The following is a 20,270-nucleotide window of genomic DNA, read 5'->3' as shown; positions in this document are numbered from 1 at the left end:
AGGATTGCCCTCTGGTGGTGGGCAGCTGCGTTTGCAGATGGGGAGAGTAAGCGGATAAAAATGACTCATTGACTATGCTCACTACGAGTCTGCAGACTGACAACCTGTTTCCACTGAGCCCTTCATTCTGCTTCTCCATCATCTTTGTTGTAGTCTCAACAACCTCCCAAAAGATGCCACACCGATCTCTCCTCCCATTCCAGCTATCAGCCACACTTCTGTCCCCCATCTCTGGAAGCACCAAACTTCACTTTTCTCTGATACTTTCTCACCTTTGTACCTTTCATACCGCCCTTACCTACCTGCTCTGCTCCGCAAACTCCACTTGTCTTTTAAATCCCGGTCAAATCCAGCTCCACTGTAGAGCCTCCCCTATTCTGGGGTTTGCTCAAGAGCAATTTCCAATCAATTATTTACTCTCTTTTTTTCCCTAATATAGCATTTTATATAAGTGTGTGCGCGCGCGCGTGTATGTGTGTGTGTGTGTGTGTGTGTGTGTGTGTGTTAGATTTAATTCATTAATCCTCTGGAATTTATTTTAACTTATAGTGTGAAATAGGGAATTTTTTCCAGATGGATAGCCAGTTGTCCTAACCACCATTTATTGAGTAGTTCATTATTTTTGCACTGATTTGAAATACCACCTTGACTCTGTATTAAACTGGTCTGCTTCAAGACTCTATTTCTTTCCATTGATCTATTTGCCTGTTGGTGGATCAATAACAAAATGACTACTACAACATAATTACTATTGCTTTATAGTACATTTTTACATTAACAAAGTATCATTCTTTTTAAAAGAAATTTCTTGCATATTCTAGAATATTTTCTCTCCCAAATTAATTTCAGAATCAGTCTTAAAACTCTATGAAAAGTCATTTTGGAAATTTAGTAAGGATTATCCTGACTTTATAGGTGAATTTGCCATTAGTTGAAACCTTAACAACAGTGAATGTTGTCTAGGATCATGATGTACCTTTTCATTTATTCACATATTCTTTTATGTCCTTTGGTAAAGTTCTGTACTTTTATTTTTTAATATAGTCCATATTTATCCTTTGGTTTAGTTCTCAATATTTCATAGTTTTTTAAGCTATTTACATTTTCTAATAAACATTTTTCAATTTGCTTTTGCTCGTGTCTAAGAAAATTATTCCTGAAAATAGTTTTCTTTAAATCTGGCTGTTTTGTAACTTTTATTCATTCTGATAATTTGTCAGTTGATTCCTTTGGATTTGGGGGGATAGATAATTGTATCATTTTAAGCAATGAGAGTTTCCACCTTTTACTTTGTATTTCTTTTTTTTTTTTTTGTATTGAATTAGCTAAGAATCCCTGTGTTTGTGTTAGTCTGGTTGGGCTGTCATAACAAAAGACCACAGACTGGGTGGCTTGAACAACAGAAATTTCTTTTCTCCTAGTTTGGATTCTGGAAGTCTGAGATCAAGGTCCCAGTAAGATTGTTTCTGGTGAGACCTCTCCCCTCTGCTTGCAGACAGTACCTTCTCACTCTGTTATGAATTAGAAATTTTTTGGCCAAATACCACATTTTAAGTCATAAATAAATAGCCCATTCTGAGCAACTTCCACCAAAAATTATTCTCCTACTCCTTAAAGGCAAAAATTAAAGATATGCATGGTGGAAAAAATCCTAAAGCTATTACGCATATGCTGTATATGTTACACTTTTTGCAAGACAGCTGACTTCATTCTTTTTCCTTCTTCTTTGTATCTCATATCCAATCTTAAGGGGGCTCTTTTTAGAAAAAATTAACATATCAACTAAAATCCCACACTCTTCGTGATGTGACCTTGGGTCCAAATCCCGTCTCTGCATCCTTGGTGGCTTGGTGGCTTTGGCAAGTTCCTTAATCTCTCCCAGCCTCAATTCCTCCATTCATAAAATTAGGAAGGAAATACATTCCTTATGAGTTTTCTGCAAAATTACATGAAGTAACCTATGTGAAATCCTAAATAGGACCTCAGTAGATGGAGTAATTTTGTTATTACTATTAAACACTGTCATATTTTCTTGAATACTGATTAAATTTGAAATATTTAACTTGTTCATAGAAATGAATCTGGAGAAACCATAAGAAGTCTAATTTCTAACCATAATTAATTTTTTAAAAACCTTAACTGAACTTCTGAATTTCTTCTAATGTTATATCCAGGACTCCAAATTTTGTTCTCAGATGCACCAAAGACTATAAAACATCCTTTGTTAATGGTGGAGAATAAACAGCTTCTTATAAAACAAGACTTCATCATCCAAGAGCTTACAGATTTATATCCAGTGATTTGATTAAAAAAAGAAAAAAAGCCTTTTTTTGAGTCAGAAAAATGTTTGTGAAACCACTATAGAATAACAATTATGACTCTCCAGTTTTTATTTTTATTGCTGGGTTGAAAAAGGTGACTCTACAATGCCTACACCAGGAGGATATAATTCTACAAATAAGGGCCCAGCGTGACATTTATGAGAAAAGCCGAGTCCTCCTGCACAAAGCTGATTGGTGCTCAGTCAATGGGCTTCAGGGCGTTGCAAATAAAGGCACCTTCTCCACTGGGCTGGCCAGACGCAGGGCCGAGTGTTGTCTCTGGCTGTGGAACTTCGGGAAATGCTCAACTCCTGTCCCAGCAGAACACATCTGTGACCAGCAAGGAGAAACCGCACTTTGAAGATGAAACATCTTCTTGCCCAATTCCCATCCATCTTGGCCATTTATTGCTTCTGCCTACTACAGACTCCCTCCTCAGGTAAGGGGACCCCTTCAACAGACCCCAGCTGGCCTGAGCTCTAAGGAAGACTGGGACAGACCTTGACCTTTCAGGGCACTCCTGGAGGGAGTCTAGCTTGATTCCCTCACCTACCCTCATTTCTACCCTTTGGAAATGGCTTCCATCAGAGAGGATGGACAGAGCTAGATGCCGCAGCCTTTTACCAAAGGAGGTTACTTTCCCCTGTGGAACTGCCTTTAAACAGCTCTTGTCCCAAGGCTGGCCCCAGGATGTGCCGCTGAAATTGTGAGGAATGTGAGTCGGGGGACGACTCCAACGTGTTAGCCATTTATGCTCCTGGAATTCTGAAGAGATGAGAGCAGAGACGAGCTTACAAGTCCCAAAGACTGAGGATTGAGCAACAGTTGGAGAAGGGCGGTGTGGGAGCGAGCACAGGGAAAGGGAATCTTCTCCTAGCTTCTCCTGTGGGCCTGGCGGGGAAGGTGAGGGGCGGCGGGGGGAGAGTCCCAGGGAGCGCAGCTGAGGCCCCGTGTCTTCCAAGACTTGGGCGCTGTCCGAGGTGCTGACCGGACGCGGGTGTCTCTTCACCAAATTCTGAGAATCAGTGCTTTTGTAGGGAACAGGGGTTGGGTATGGGGTCCCTAGTCGAAGTTTGTTACCCATCTCCAGGTAACTCGCTATATGATGCAGGATGTGGTGGAAGCTCCAGTTGGAAACACAGATTATTTCAAAATTTTAGAATTTTCCATTAGAATTTTGGTTTCAGGGAGTAGAAAATCTTTGAAAATATATTCAAACAGAAAATATATTTCAAATAGCATGCTTGTTTTGCCATGTCCTGTAGTGTAATCACAAAGCCTAGGCATTGCAAGGAAACGTGGAGGTCATCTAGTTTAAACTCTCAGGAGAGCAGGGATCGCCTCTATGATTTCCCTAGTTGATTACTTTCAGTGACGCCCAACTCACTACCAGCCAAAGTCAGCCAGTAGCCGCCTCCCCTGGTTTCCAATAGAATCTTGTTTTGGAAATGTCTTACTATCTTTTATTTACCTGTCTATGTATTTATATCCACGTCCCTCTTTTTCCAATTTAATTTTCTGTTCCCTGAGGATAAGGTCCCTACGGTATTTATCATTGTATTGTTAGCACAGAACCTCTTAGTAATTCCTTATAAGATTGCTTTGAATTTCTTTTCCTTGAATAGCTCCAATCATCACAAACTTCTTTACACTGAGCTGAAATCTGATCACATGCAACTTCTAACCACTAGCCCTAGTTCTGCCCTTCGGGGATATACAGAATAAGATTAATATTTCTCATGACAGTTCTCAAAATAGTTGATGGCAGTTAACACACACTTCCTAATTTTTCCCTTTGCCAAAGAACACTGTGCTCAGTTCCTTTAACTCACAACAAATCCTATCATTTCAAGTAGGACTATTACCTTTCAAGGTTGGGACACTATTTTTTCAATCCAGCACGAGATTGCCTCAGCTTTTTCTTGGCTCATAGTGAGACTGCAGGGAGCAAAATATCACTCAGTATTTTTTTAAAAAAATACTACTCTTGAGCCAGATATTCCCTCAGATTTTTAAAATCTAAAGTCAGGGTCTTATATTTATCCCATTTAATTTCATCTTCTTAGTTCTGACATATCCAGTTGATTCTTTCAGTTGCAGTATTAGCTTTTCCTCCAAGTGTTGTGTGACATGCAAATGAGATGAAGACTTCATCTAGGTCAGATAAAAGTTGACTGGTATGGGGTTCAGCTGCACGCCAACAGCAACCTTCCCCATATCCCTATTCCTGAAGAGTCTGATGAAGCAGAGAGACAGGTATCCATACTTCTTAAAAGTTCCAAGAGTGACTCTGATGCATATACTTATTGACACCATCTCTTGATAGCCTGTCCTTATATATTCCATCAAAATATTACCAAAAGTGGGTCCAGCTGCTCACCACTCGAAAGCCAATACAGAGGCAAGGTTGGCGGAAAGGAAAGCTTCCTTTATTTCAGGTGCTGGCAATAGAGCAGGGGAGGGTGGACAAAGGCCTGTCCAAAGGCCGACTCCCCAGCCCCCCACCCCGACAATCAGTGGGCAAGAGCTTTTATAGATGGAGGGAGGGGGCTACTTGCAGAAACAGTACAGTCAGCTCTGACAGTAATCTTGAAATTGGTCATATGGTGGTCTGACCAGCATCATCTTGATTGTTTTAAGTATAGTTAATCTTCAGTTCTCGGGTTGGGTTGTTCCCATTTCCTTGAGGCCAGTTCTCAGAATTGTGGCAGCTTATGTCATGGCTACAGTCTGGTCATCATGTAGTTAATTTCTTCCACCTGATGGAGTTTTTAGTATCTACAAGACAGCTCACAGGATATGGCTCAGAATATTATCTATAGCCTTTGAGAAGGAACTAAAGGTCCTTGACTTTGCTTAATGACTAAACTATTTTTATTTAGTCTTTTTGGGCTGTTTTCTTTTGTTTCTGCATTTTCTCACTTCCTGGATTAAACTTATCTTTTGGCTAAAGTTTTTCTACAGACAAAAGGCAGGAGGAGGACATGAGGAGGCAAGGACCATAGGGCCCTGATCCATGTCAAAAATACAAATTAAGTTGTTACCTAGGTAATTTTTTCCCTCTCTCCTAACTTGCTAACTCTTGTGCTGCTAACTCCTGGTAAATAAAAAACCATGCAATTTTTAATTAACTTTGGTACATATCTCAGATTTGCTAGTGGTAGGTAGAAGTGTGTTTTCTTTAACAATCCTTCTAACAACATGGTATTAATAGAATCGCTGTATGCTTTTCACGGTAAAGATTTAAAAGTTAATGCTGGACTTTCCTGGTGGTCCAGTGGTTAAGAATCCATCTTGCAATGCAGGGGACACCGGTTTGATCCCTGGTCGGGGAACTAAGATCCCACACGCTGCAGGGCAACTAAGCCCGTGCACCACAACTAGAGAGGAGCCCACGTGCTGCAACTAAGACCCGATGCAGCCAATAAATAAATAAATATTAAAAAAAATAAAAGTTAACGCTACAACCTCTTTTCTCCTAATAGAGATTTTTATGATTTCTCACAATAGGATTTCCTCGACCTTTAGCTGATCCTCCAGATGGCTTGGATATTGTGAAGCTTGAGGTACACCACTGTTCAGTAATGTGAGATTTTTATTTAGCCTTAGCCTTGAAACTATCATGGGGATAATGTTCACTTAAAACTATTTTAAGATCAGATTCTTGGCTGCAGCAGAAACTCACTGTTTTCATTTTCATGGCTTCATTTAAGTCATCTTGGGAGTTGTGTTGAAATTCATGGCCACTGTGTGAGAAGATAATGCAACGTTCATAAATGAGACAACTTTAGAATTTAATTTTAATTTTAATTCTATTGATTAAGGAATTTGTACTTATCTTTGATTCATTTTCCTCATTTTTTAGCAGCTGGCATATTGGGCAACTCTTTCTAGACAACCTAAGGTAAAAAAATTAATATACATATGGTAATTTTTTTATTTATAACAGTGCACCTGTTTATACCATAATTGATATCTGTAAATAAGCACACTCTTTTGCTACCTACAGGAGAATTCTATGTGTATGTGTAAGTGTGTGTGTAAGAATACAGTTTTAGGAAATAACAAATGACTCTCCTAAATATAAATGACCATAAAATATTGGTAGCTCATCTGCATTCTTACAATGATCATAATCACATATACATATCATATGCATAATCACATATATACATAAAATTACATGTCATGTGGGGATACAGTAGTGACCCAAACAGACCAAACTACCTGCTCTCATGGAACTTATATTCTAGTTGGGGAAGTAGTCTCCAAGACAGATAGATAAAATTTTAAAAATATTTTTTTCTCTAAAAAGAAAAAAAAATAAAGCAAGGAAGGTGCATATGAAATCTTGAGAGTTGGTGTTCATCACCTGGAAAATCATCTTCAAATTCCTTGTTATTTTTTGGTTTTTTGGCTTGAAAAGTAATGGTATAAAGTTGATGAACATGATAACAAAAATATTTGCCCAATAGGTGTCCAGAACACACACACACACACACACACACAAACACACACACACACTTCTGTGGACAGATGCTGACAAAGAGACCGGAAGTTGTAAAAATAGTAAATACTTTCTGCTGATTTAGAAATGGTGATCATAAGGAAACAGAAAGTTAATGTCCACTGAGCCTCTGCTATGAGTAATTTTGGTTCATTATTTTGTGTGTGTGTGTGTGTGTGTGTGCCCATATGCACGTGTGTACATGTACATGCATAACAGAGGGAGAAAGAGAGAATACGTAAGTATTGGTTACTGCAGAAACCCTCCACAAAGTTTGCAGGAAGATGTACCCACAGCAACAAAATTAGACATGTTACTAACAACTTTCATTTCTGTCTTGATTGGAGTTTGAGCTGATTCAACAATGTTTAGATGTAAATGAGATGAGATCAATAGTAACCAGATAGTTACAACATCATTCACAGTACCTCTTTGAGTAGGATATACTGCCTATATAGCTTTTCCTGGGCTGTCATCCATGCAGACAGAACAGGGTGGTGTTCTAACAAGGATTTAGAAATTAAAAGCTGGACTTCCTGCAAGAACAGTGAAGATTCATGTAGAAAGCTTTTAGGGAAAAAATTTGGTCAATATGAACGAACCCTAAAAAAACTGAATTATAGGGTATGCCCAAGCAGCAAATTAAAAGTTGCAGTCATTATTTTATCCCACCTCTTAGTTAGATGGCTATCTGGAAATTGATTAGGGTATTGCTTCAATGCATCATAGAGTGTGTTTTTCCCCTGAAGATTGAAAAGGTAAAATAAGATTAAGTTTTAAAATAATGATATTGCTGGCAACTTTCCTTTTAGCAAGATTCTGCATCAACTATAGTCTTATTAAGTTTGTATAATGGATTTCTTTTTAGAATGCCAATTTATTTCGTAATATTCAGGTAAATCAGGAAGGTCCCCGGTGTAACTTCTACTGGAAACCTGCCCCAGTAAAATTCCATGTGACTTACCCTCATCATTTTCTTTCCAGGATAATCAAGACATATACAAAAGGGTGAGTACCACCAGCCTAGTAACAAGAGCATGCAACTACCACATTTACAGCAAGTGACGCTTAGAATTAAAATCAACCTTTTTTTCTCTTATTTAGTTTTTATTTCATTACCCCAGAACTCAGGAGCCGACGCATCCAGTTAAAACTGGGGTCAGTATTTGATCGTAATCATCTTTCTGTAAAAGTCACTATCCTCTGCATGCCTTTGTCCTTTCCCATTTAATATATGCAGATAAGCAGAAAAACAGGGGCCTTCCAGAAAACTCTGGGTAATAGCTTTCTAGGTGCTTTTTCCTGGGGCTGCAGGGATTCTCTCTCTCCCTCTCTGGGGAAGAGGTTGGGGGAGGTTGACAGATCTGAAAAGCTAGAGAATAAATACAGAAAAGGAAAAATTAGTAAGAAATAACTTTTTATTATGCACTTAAACAGATGTACAAGAAGCCTGGTAAAGACTGAGCTCTATTTACATTGCTCCATATTACCTTCTGTGTTTTAAATTCTGAAAAGTACTTTGTGAAGTGTGAAGTACCACATTCCCAATAGTGATCCATGGGTGTGCATCTTTCGTCACTGTCACAGTGTGTATGTGCTGTGGGAATAAAAAGCATCACCTCTAACTTTCTTATTATAAATTGGAGTTACCCTCAGGAACAGATTGTTGAAGTGAATTTCTGCAGGGTATGATTTGGAGAATATTGGGAAGGTCATAAAATAGAATTTTTAGTAGAATTTCAATCCAGTCACAGTGATTGAAATTCTACTATTAGAAAGTCACTTATTTATATAGTCAAGGCTTTCCAAGTCTTCAGAAAGATCCTTAAAATAAACAAGTACCAAGCAAAATGTTTTTCCCTTTGAGGCAAAGACACAAGAGTAGTATAGATTTAGTACTGGGGATCAGGTAAGGATGGGAATAGTATCAAGACAGGCCATGGGCACTGCAAGTAGAGAAGGGTCAAAAATGGAAGGGAAAAGAGAAAGACAAATACCATATGATATCATTTATATGTGGAGTCTAAAATGTGGCACAAATGAACCTATCTACAAAACAGAAGCTGACTCACAGACATAGAGAACAGACTTGTGGTTGCCAAGAGGTGTGGGGAGGGGGGAAGGATGGAGTGGGAGTTTGGGGTTGGCAGATGCAAACTATTACATTTATTAGAATGGATAAACAACAAGGTCCTACCGTAGAGCACAGGGAACTATATTCAATATCCTGTGATAAACCATAATGGAAAAGAATACGAAAAAAAGAATATATATGTGTATAATTGTCACTTTGGTATACAGCAGAAATTAACACAACATTGTAAATCAAATATAGTTCAATAAAAAAAAATTCTTTCTAGCCTAAAAAAGAAAAAAAAAAAGAAAAGAAGATGGAAGGGAAGAGATAAACTCCGTGTCTGTGACACGAATTAACTTTTACTCTGAGCCAAAATACTCAGGGAGGATTCACAGGCCTAGATGAGACAGGGTATGTATGTCTGAGTGTGTGCGGGCAGTCACGGATGAGACCTACAGGAAAGTAAAATGCATGGGGGCGGTGGTTATGCATGCTGCCCTTCCACCTCGCCCCTTAGATAAGGAGAGCACACCTGGGGAGCCAGAGAGGATCTTCATGGAGATGCTTCTTTGGGACGATGCACTCCACACTAGAAGGACTGAATGTTTGGGATTAATGCAGATACAAGTCTGTTTTACCCTAAGGGAATATTTTTAAGTGATGTGTTGGAATGAAATGTGCTAGCAAGGCAGGCGGTTCTTTATTGAAATCATAAAATTTCAGGCTTAGGCTCGGAAATGGATTTTACTCTGAAAATTAAACCCATTTGTAAGGGGGTGAGCAGACAGGAATGCACACAGCCCTGGGCCTGGGCCCGGCGCTGTCTGACCCTCACCGCCTCTTCGCTGTAGTTTCCTCCTGTGCGTTCTCTAATGCGTCTGGCTGCCAAGCTCGCCAACCAAAGGATGAAAAGATTTCGGCAGCGCGTATGTACTTTTTCCTTCCACCATATTTTTACGCCACTAAAAGTTCACTTAAATGGTGAATGCCTGTTGTCCCCTTGGGGCTCACTGGTGTTTTCTCCTCGTACAAGCTCCACACAGTGGCTGCAGGGCAGGGAATGGGGGAGAGGGGCTGTGGTCCGGTCCGTGACCATCGTCTCCTCGTCTGCGCTCTTCATCTTTTTCCATTTTAGTTTTTGTGTTGTTTTTTCACTTTCCCTGTCCTCTTCCTCCTCGTGACATAGACACTTGCCTTGATCATATACTCTGCTTCCCCTTGTCCCACCTACCTTTTTATTCTTATCTCAGAGCTTTGTTTCTTAAAAAAAAAAAAAAAGCTCTGAAACTAACACAACATTGTAAATCAACTATACTCTAACATAAAATTAAAACTAAATTAAAAAAACAAGACAAATTTTAATTAAAAAAATTTAAGTTTAGAAATGACTAGTTTCAATAATAGCTGAACCTGTTCAAAATGTCCATCAAGGTTTTGTTGCGTGGTAGCAAAACAAAGAAACAAACACAATGTTTTGGACACTGTGAGTCCAAGTAGGGTGAACGACTCATCCCAGTTTGCCCAGGACGTTCCTGGGTTTAGCTCTGAAAATGCCAAGACCCCAGAAAATCGCTCACTTCCTGAGAAACCCATTGGTCATCCTAAGCACAGGCCACAGTTTGCCTGGATACTGATATCAGACTTCCAGGTTGAGTCTGCCTCCATCATTGGGCCAGATCCACAAGCAAAGACGAGCTGAAGAAGCTGAAATGGCATATCCTTGAACATCTGCCTAGACCAGGAGTCAATTTCAAGTCGAGGCTGTTGGGAAGAACAAGCAAGTTTAACATTGTCCTGGACCCTAAGGGTAACCCAACCAAGAAAACACACTTGCCTTCCTGAACAGAAAATTGTAATTGGCTGCATGGTTAGCTGTTTTCTTGGAAGGCATTTTGCATCTGACTTCCGGCTACCTTAGAATGGAATCAGGGAGGGGCAGGATCACAGTACCCTGCAAGCCTCGGGGATGAGTTTCCTATTAAATGAACCTGGGCCTCATTCCTGCACAGGATTCCGGTGCTGCGGCAGAGGATTTTACCAAGAAGGTATGTCAGCCCTGAGCAAGCACCACCCCCCAAAAAAGATCTACTTCTCAAGAGAAAAGGATGGGGGAGTGCTTGGAACCAGACCACCTTGCAGCCCCTTTAGATCACTTCTGAAAAGAACTGGTCTCACACTATGCCCTAAAATTCTCTGAGGCTGAGCATCTAATTTTGGGTTTCCCTGGGCTTGTCCTGGAGCAGAAAGGAATCGTGGAGCGATGCCCTTGGACGGTACTATTTCATCTCCGTTCTTACAGATGCGTCACCTGGGTCCATCGGCACCTGGAGATTTGCTTTCTGGCTCAGAGGCCCACAGGCCAGTTGTGCAAACTTGGGGAGGGGTGCTGCATCTGTGCTTCTCCAAGTTGACCGTGCACCGTAAACACCTGGGACCTTGTTAAAATTCAGATGGCTGGGCCCCAACCCCAGAGATTCAGTGGGCACCTGAGATTTTGCATGTCTAACAAGTTCCCAGGTGTCGTTGATGTTTTGGGTCTGGGGAACCACACTTTGAAAACCACTACCATAGACATCTTTGAAAGACCTTCGGCACAGCGTGGTTGCGTAATGGTTTGTGTTTTTATGTTGCAGGATCACACTGCCACCTTGGAAAGACCATTTTTCCTTTTCAGGGTAAAGCATATTTCCTCTTCTCTGTTTTTCACCCCGATTCTCTCCTACCGCCCCAATTATGGAGTTACTGCGGAATGAGCCCAGCCAGGCCCCCATGGCGAACTGGTGAATCATTAGGGGAACTTTCTCACCCTTACTTAGGGGATGACTCGATGCTTGGAAAGGAAAGGGTCCGGCTGGACACAGGCTGCTCGCACCAGGGCTCTGGGAGGAGCTCAGGGGCGGGAGGCGGGAGTTCTGCTGATGGACAGACGCGCGGGCCAACCAAAGTCGGAGTCCGTGTTCCAGAGCCTGAAGGTCCTGGACGCACGGCCCCAGATCACAGTGGAAATAGGAGTCTAGGCGTCCTTTTCCCCAGGGAACTTGGAGCTTCTTGCAAAGGTCACAGCCACAGATGATCTTTTAATTCTTGATCTACCACTCCCTAGCTGTTTCACCCCCTAGATCTTCAGTGTTTGCATCAGAAAAACGTGTGAATCAGACTAGACGTGTGCTCTCCATCTGCATTCTGTGGTCATTGGTGCTAAGAGATGCTCTGCAAAGATCAAATACGATCGAAACACTGCACCTGACACTCTCCGAGGTTTACAGAGCATACCATGTCCTGCAGGAAACAACCTGTTTAACTTGGCTCAATCATACTTTTCCCAAACCCGCATGACATCCCAAGTACAGCTTTTAAATCTGCATGCCCTACTAGTGGTTGTTTTCTGGAAAGTACTTGCAGAAACAGTGGGTCTCCATGATGTCTTTAGGGTGAGAAGTCCTGTGATGCGTTGTTTAGGGATCGTCCTGCCACATAAACAGAGGCTAAGGGGTGGAGTGGTGGGGTGAGGGACAGTGTCAGGGCCATAGGAGCAGCAAGGGTCCTGGAGCACTGCCCCAGAGGATCCACAGAGTAGCAGTGACTGGGGCTCCCCAGGTGAGCCCGCAGGGAAGCTGCTAATGCCTCAGTTAGGAGAACAGAGCCTTGGGGCGTAGGGAAAGGATCTGGAACCAAGAAACAGATTTCAGGCAGTTTGGTCTCAGTACTGTAAGCTGCTCCTTTTTTTTTTTTTCAGCCAAGGAATGGAAGGAACCTTGACCTTAGCACCTGGTAGGATCGTCCAAGGTCAGCCTCATTGCAGCTCTTCTCCTCCAAACAAATGTTATCTGTCTGACGTGGGGGAGTGAGAGGCAGCCGGAGGGGTGATAGTTCCAAGAAAGGGGGGCCATGTGAAACCCCTAAGGGGCGCCTCTGCCCCCTCCCTTTCCTGCTCTCAGCATCACAGAGACCCCACTGCAGCCTGGCACTGTCCCAAACAATGCATCCTTTGCTTCATGCCAGCTCTTCGCAGGTGTGTTGTCTCCAGCAGTGGCTGTGAGAGGACAGAAGCTCCACAGCTTTTGTGACTTCTCACCTGGCCCTTGTGACGAAGCAAAATCCACCCTGGCGTACTTGGTGGGGAGACGTTCTCTATAGTGGGAACATTTCCGATTAGAACCAGGCCAGGCTGTTCCCTCCATTCAATGGGGCTCTGAGACCCGGGGGTGAAATCTGGGGAGATTTCTTGGCTTCTGGCCCATGGCAGTTCGAGACCCTGCACACGGGCAGCTCTGGCCTCCTCTGTCTCTCATGTTGATGTGGTCCCAGGGACATGAAGCCACTGTCCTTCAGAGGCATCCCAGCCTCCCTCCTGGAGCCCCTGGACCAACTGGCAGCGACTGGGGCCCTGGCAGCCCCAGGTGCCTGAGAGAGCTGTCCAGATGCTGGGGAGTGTAGCCGCCCTGGCCAAACTGGGAAAGATGTTCCCTGAGGCCACAGCTCTCACGCTGACCTAATGGCCTGATCAGTTACAGCAACAAATCTTATGAGTACCAATTATGGGCATTTATGACATGCCAAATTGAGGTATTTTAAAATATGTTATATAGTAACATGACCCTGGGCCTCATCTCCATCCTGATAATGATTCAATCTGACCTGTACATTTTTCTTTTTTCTTTTCAGAATTCAGCGGCAAAGGGAGTCTGGATCAGATGAGGCAACTGAGCATTTATTTTGAACAAACATCAAATTTCTTTCTGTGAACAGTATTTAAAGAGAATTCTCTTGCTCTCTATTCACTAGAATATTCAGTTGTGTAAAAAATAAAGTAGCATTGACACAACATTTTCATTTCTTATTTATTATTGGGCATATTTTTTAAGTAATAGGATAAGTATGATTAAAATGTGCTGGTTTTGGTGTTGTTTTATCATGTTCCGACAATCTCGTTATTGTCGATCGTTGAGAGCACAAGCCCGGGAGAGCCTGGCTGGCTTCAGATCCTGACTCCGCTTTTTAGCTGGGGGACGGTGGGCTGGTCACTTCCATGGTAAAATAACAGCACCTTCACGTCGTTTTTGAGATGACTGAGGAGATGGTCCACATAAGGGGCTTAGCATGATGGTACCTAGTGAGCACTCAGGGAGTGTTGGCTCTAATTACATTTCAAAGATGAGTTTTGTTACACAAATGGTACCAAAGGGACTTGCCCTATGGAAGCTGCTCCTATATTGCTGACCAAGGGCTTGAAGTTACAGCATTAAGTTGATGTATACCAACTCCAATATGATCCAGCAATCCCACTCCTGGGCATATATCCAGACAAAACTATAATCTGAAAAGATACACATACCCCTATGTTCATGGCAGCACTATTTACAATAGCCAAGACATGGAAACAACCTAAATGTCCACCAACAGATGAATGGATAAAGAAGATGTGGTATATATATATATATATATATATATATATATATATATATATATATATATATATATACACAATGGAATATTACTCAGCCAAAAAAAAGACTGAAATAATGCCACTTGCAGCAACATGGATGGACCTAGAGATTATCATACTAAGCTAAGTAAGTCAGAAAGAGAAAGACAAACACCATATGATATCACATATGTGTGGAATCTAAAATAGGACACAAATGAATATATCTATGAAACAGAAACAGGGTCACAGACATAGAGAACAGACTTGTGGTTGCCAAGAGGGAGAGGGGGTAGGGGAGGGATAGACTGGGAGTTTGGGATTAGCAGATGCAAACTAGTATATACAGGATGGATAAACAACAAGGTCCTACTGTATAGCACAGGGAACTCTATTCAATATCCTGTGATATTCCATGATGGAAAAGAATATGAAAAATAATGTATATATATATATATGTATATATACACACATATATGTATAACTGAATCACTTTGCTGTACAGCAGAAGTTAACATAACATTGTAAATCAACTATACTTCAATAAAATTAAAAAACTAACAAACAAAAAAAATCCCACATACCAAGCCCAGACTCCTCAAGAAACTATGAGGCTCAGGCCTTTACCTTCTCAGGTGCCTCCTCTATAAATGATATTTGAGGGGCGTGGATGCATGGAGGGGCCCCGATGATACAGGCCATGAACGTACACTGCACTCAGCCTTCTTTCTTTGAAGCCTCTCAAGCTTCTCATCAAATTTAAGAGTCCTCCTTTTAAAATGTCATTTAGACATCCCACTTCTAGGACTAGGTTTTTATTTTCACCTTTATAAGCCTTTGCAATAAGTCTCAAGCCTATTTTCTGAAATAGAATATTTTAAGACCCCTCCGTAGACCCTGCCACAAAAGATGAGGTGAGCTAGCCCACTTCCATGAGACGCTGGGCTGCGCGCAGGTCCAGTTGGTGAGATGGAGGTGCTGGCCCATAGGTCTTTCACTAAATGCCAGAGTCAGAATTCAAACCCAGGTTTAACTGGCTCCAATGTCTACAGTTCTTCACCACCATGGGCTGTCTCCCAGGGACACGGAATCAGCCCTTGGCTGGGGTCAAGAGTGAGATTGTTTTCCTCACTTTATATTTTAAAGACATTGGGTCTTCACAGAACTAGTTGCCCAACCACACGTGAAATTGTTTACATCAGTCCTTTAGTTTGAAACTTGGGGCCTTTAGGATAATAAGGTTAAAATAAGAAGAAAGAAAACAACTTTCAAGTCAATGATGAAAGATGAAAGACAAACAGTGAATGTACTAAATAAGTTAGACATCTAAGTAGAGTGATTTTTAGATCTATTATGAAGAGTATCCTAGCTGCCTTTAAAATGTCCTGAGTAGGATTTATTTTTATAATTAAAAAATCACACTTTAACATACATTTGAAGTGATTAAAAGCATCAGATCATAATGCAATATCAAGGCATTATTTATACATGATTTAATTAATAAGATATTTCCCTTTAGACCTTATTACATGCCTTCCATACATTGATGGTGCCATTTATGATTTGATCACACCTTCTACCAAGGGTCCCTCCATCTAGAATATCTTGTCACCATTATGTTTTCCTCTAGTGCTGGGACAGTTAATGTTGGTGAATGTTGTTAAAAGACTGATGGTTTTTAATTAAAGTTAGACTGAACTGGAAAAAAAAAAAAGAGTGAGATGGGATGAGGGTACAAGGTTGAGCTTCACATGAAGTTACAAAGCTACAACCACTACCCCCTCAACCCCTGACTTGTTAGGTAGAGATGGTATACCTAGTGCAAGATCAGAGTGAAAGAAGAGTTCATCATGGCCAAGGAATGCCAGAGCTATTCCTGATTTGGGGCCAAGGAGGGATCTGGATGAATTGGGGGAGGCTAAGCAGGGACCCTACCCAAACTCTGCTTGGAGTTTCAGATTCTTTTCCAATTCAACACGTTTAGGGAATTCCCTGGTGGTCCAGTGGTTAGCGTTCTGCACTTCCACTGCGGGGAACTAAGATCCTGCATGCCACACAACATGGCCAAAAAAACAAAAAACAAAAGAAAAACAACAAAAAAAACCCCAACCATGTTTAGACTCTCTGGCTTTCTTAGTCTTTATAAAGGTATTTATCTTGTCTACCTCAATACATGAAAGAAACAAATTTTCCTGGCCCAAACAAACCCCATCCAAAGAGCTGGAAAAATACCCCTTCTGGAAAGGTTTATTTTTTTTGCTCAATTCTATGATCTCTTTGTTGACTCTTGGTATTTCAGTTTAATATTATAACCATCAATTTGCCTCAAGAGATTAAGTCACAACCAATAGAAACCCTGAAGAAGAGGCAGTAGGACCTATTTTATTTATAGCCTTAGTCTTTGCCTTCCAGACATTGGTGAAATGGAACTTAGAGGGCTGCTGTAATCAAGCAGAGTCCAGAAGAAGAGGCTTCATTGCACAGCAGCTGCAGAGATGCTAGGGCTCTGGGCAGCCGGCTGGTAGACCATATGTCTGCAGGCTCAGAGGAGGGGTGGTTGAGGGAAGAGCTACCATTTGTCACCTTCCCAGGGAAAACTCACCTTGACCTGAAGCAGGTGAAGAAGAGTGGGGAGTGTTTGTGGGAAGGAAAGCCAAAGGGGAGTAATTGTTTGGTTTTTTTTAAGATTTTTTTTTTTTTTTGATGTGGACCATTTTTAAAGTCTGTATTGAATTTGTTACATTATTGCTTCTGTTTTCTGTTTTGGTTTTTTGGCCATGAGGCATGTGGGATCTTAGCTCCCTGACCAAAGATTGAACCCGCACCCCCTGCATTGGAAGGCGAAGTCTTAACCACTGGACCACCAGGGAAGTCCCCCAACTACTGATTTTAACTGTGCCCTTTCAAATTCCCGTTTCCTATCTCTGAGCAGGCAGCTCTCATATGTTTTCTAGATATACTGAGTTATTTAAGTCCAGTCTATTCCAACTGGCCTATCTAATTTAAATCTCATGCCCTCTGTATTCGTTTGCTAGGGCTGCCATAGCAAAGTGCCCCAGACTGGGGGGCTTACACAACAGAAATTTGTCTTCTCACAGTAGTGTGGGCTAGAAGTCTGACATCAAGGAGCTGGCAGGATTGGTTTCTTCCGAGGCTGCTCTCCTTGGCTCGTCTTCTCCCTGCATCGTCACGTGGCCTTCCTCTCGTATCTGTGTCCTAACACCCTCTTCTTATAAGGATGCTTGTCATACATGATCACCTCTTAATTACCTCTTCAAATACAGTCACATTCTGAGGTACTGGGCATTAGGATTTCAACATACGAATTTGGGGGGTACACAGTACAGCCCATAACACCTTTCTGTACCTAGCGCAGGGGTGAGGAGGTGCACTGGGGAAGCAGGGAAGGTGGCCTGCCTCTGGAATAGCACCCCTTCCCCTTTAATAGCCCCTTACCCCTTCTGTGTTGGGTTTGGCAATGACAATGGAGGAAGAAGGGGAAACGTCTTTTTGCCTGATGACCAGAATTTGGTGTCCTCTGCTGCTTTTCTTGCCACAATTTCCTGGTCTGGGGCTCTTCCAGAAAGGGTACCCACGTGAGCTCCTCGGGGGTCTGTGGTGAGCAGCGTTTCTCTTCACCTCAGCAGAAACCTCAGTCCCTCTTAAGTGCCAGAGACCCCTCACCAGACACCCAGCCCTCTTTGAGTGCATCAGGTATGGGGGTCCATGCCTGGCTATTTCTAGACTCCCGGAAAACTTGTGTTTCCTTGGCAACCGAATGATGGCAATGCAGGCTGTTCCAATTCCCTGCTCAGGGAGGCACAGGGGCAAACCTGCTTGTCTACTGTGTCAGCAGACAGCTAACTAGTTAATAAAATGCAAAGGCAGGTAACCCACAGCTTAGAAAGTCCAAGGGAGGTGTCTGATCTGAACTGATCAGCTCTTTAGAACAAGAGGAGTTTATTTCCCTCTGGCCTTTGTCTGGGCTTCAAGAGCCAAACCCTAGACAACAGGAGCAGACCCACTGCCCTTCCACCAGAACGATCACTGCCCAGGGAGAAGTCAGGACCCAGCACTGCTTGTTCATCCCCTGAGGACAGTGAGTCCTTGGGAATCTAGAGGAGTCAGTTAATGAGGATCCATGCTGGGGACAAGGAGTTGAATGTGGGAAAATCCGAACCACATTTTGAGGCTGACTTACAGTAACAATTTCTGAATCTTTACCTTCTTTCCCTCCATCCTACCATGACTCATCTTGATATTTTAAGTCACTCATTTCCCAGGGCTCAATAATGGACTTGCATGTACTTGTGAGGCTTCAAAAATCATTTGGCACAACGAAGGAGCCTGCGTTTATTATTATAAAATGAATTCTAATAGATTCCAAAAAAAAAAACCCAGACAAGCCCTGCCTCTTTTCTTATATAAATTTGAGCCAATAACTGATTTCACAGAGAACTTCAGTGACAGAATCACTGGTAAGAATAACCCTGGACTTTGTTTCGGAAGACCTTGATGTGGTCTTCCTTCCAACCCCCCATCTTTTGTCCTCAACTGTGAGACGTTGAGCAGTAACCCAATAAAAGGAAAATACCTACTATTTCACATGGTTGCTGTCTTTATAAATCATGTCATATTTATTATATATTTGAAAAATCTTTAAAAACCAAGTTCTGGACAAAACTATAATTCGAAAAGATGCATGCATCCCTATGTTCATAGCGCTATTCACAATAGCGAAGACATGGGGACTTCCCAGGTGGTCCAGAGGTTAAGACTCCGTGCTTCCACTGCAGGGGGCACAGGTTCAATTCCTGGTTGGGGAACTAAGATCCCACATGCTGTGTTGTGCGGCCAAAAAAGAAAAAAATAGCCAAGACATGGAAGCAATCTAAATGTCCATTGATATATGAATGGATAAAGAAGATGTGGTACATATATACCATGGAATATTACTCAGCCATAAAAAAGAATGAAATAACACCATTTGCAGCAACATGGATGGACCTAGAGATTATCATACTAAGTGAGGTAAGTCAGAAACAGAAAGACAAATATCATATGATATCACTTACATATGGAATATGAAATATGACACAAATGAACTTATCTACGAAACAGAAGCAGACTCACAGACATAGAGAACAGACTTGTGGTTGCCAAGGGGGGGATTGGAGAGAGACGGATTGGGAGTTTGGGATTAGCAGATGCAAACTACTATATATAGAATGGATAAACAACAAGGTCCTACTGTAGAGCACAGGGAACTCTATTCAATATCCTGTGATAAACCATAATGGAAAAGAATATGAAAAAGAATGTATATATATATGTATAACTGAATCATTTTGCTGTACAGCAGAAATTAACACAACATTGTAAAGCAACTATACTTCAACAAAATTTTTTTAATTAAGAAAAAAACAAGTTCCATACAAAATTGAAAAATGGCTACACATCCTATATCAGATGGTGGTAATGGCAATGATTGAGGCATTGAGAGCAAGCAGGAGACTGTCAGCTCCTGAGGGTTCGGAGGCCAAGTCCAGATGGTCTTTGACAGACAATCCCTTCCCAGCCACCTCCTCCAGAGGAACACATGGTAACCACCACCATTACCCCAGTTTGAATAACCAGCACGAATAATCATGACTTAATAGGACAAGACATCCTTAGACTCTTGGTCTTGCATGCACACAGTGATCTTTCTGCCCTGTTTATTATCTCACAGGGTGTGCCTAATAAGTAATGACTTGGGTTCAATCTAAACATACCTGTAACTAAAATACATTCTAAAGTGCAGTGATGGTCATTTGCAACACAGCATATACCCTACGTGAGACAGAGGCTGTATGACACTGAACATGGCCAAGAGTGTGATCACCCCCGAATCAGAACTCCTAGGTCCGGACCTTTGATTTCTCCACCAGTTTGTGGGGA

General features: G+C 41.7%; 1 protein-coding gene across 1 annotated transcript; it reads left to right on the top strand.

Annotated features, from left to right (window-relative positions):
- The first annotated feature begins 2,577 nt into the window (after window positions 1-2,577).
- On the top strand, window positions 2,578-13,726 carry NMS (neuromedin S). The gene is made up of 10 exons (XM_036874001.1): window positions 2,578-2,760; window positions 5,832-5,887; window positions 6,187-6,225; window positions 7,813-7,836; window positions 7,933-7,986; window positions 9,757-9,831; window positions 10,915-10,950; window positions 11,539-11,580; window positions 12,642-12,691; window positions 13,571-13,726. The coding sequence occupies exons 1-9, from the start codon at window positions 2,685-2,687 to the stop codon at window positions 12,678-12,680; spliced, it is 441 nt and encodes a 146-aa protein (XP_036729896.1). The 5' UTR covers window positions 2,578-2,684; the 3' UTR covers window positions 12,681-12,691; window positions 13,571-13,726.
- Window positions 13,727-20,270: the final 6,544 nt, after the last annotated feature.

The sequence above is a fragment of the Balaenoptera musculus genome, chromosome 13 (genome assembly GCF_009873245.2).
Source record: "Balaenoptera musculus isolate JJ_BM4_2016_0621 chromosome 13, mBalMus1.pri.v3, whole genome shotgun sequence".
NCBI lineage: Eukaryota > Metazoa > Chordata > Mammalia > Artiodactyla > Balaenopteridae > Balaenoptera > Balaenoptera musculus.
The sequence above is the reverse complement of the archived record's forward strand: the minus strand, read 5'-3'. Positions and strand labels throughout refer to the sequence as shown.

Excerpts from the sequence above, each read along its gene's own strand:
- NMS (XM_036874001.1), top strand. The coding sequence starts at position 2,685 with ATGAAACATCTTCTTGCCCAATTCCCATCCATCTTGGCCATTTATTGC. Across the intron at positions 7,987-9,756 it reads CGCATCCAGTTAAAACTGGG|TTTCCTCCTGTGCGTTCTCT; the intron begins GTCAGTATTTGA and ends TCTTCGCTGTAG. Across the intron at positions 9,832-10,914 it reads TGAAAAGATTTCGGCAGCGC|GATTCCGGTGCTGCGGCAGA; the intron begins GTATGTACTTTT and ends ATTCCTGCACAG.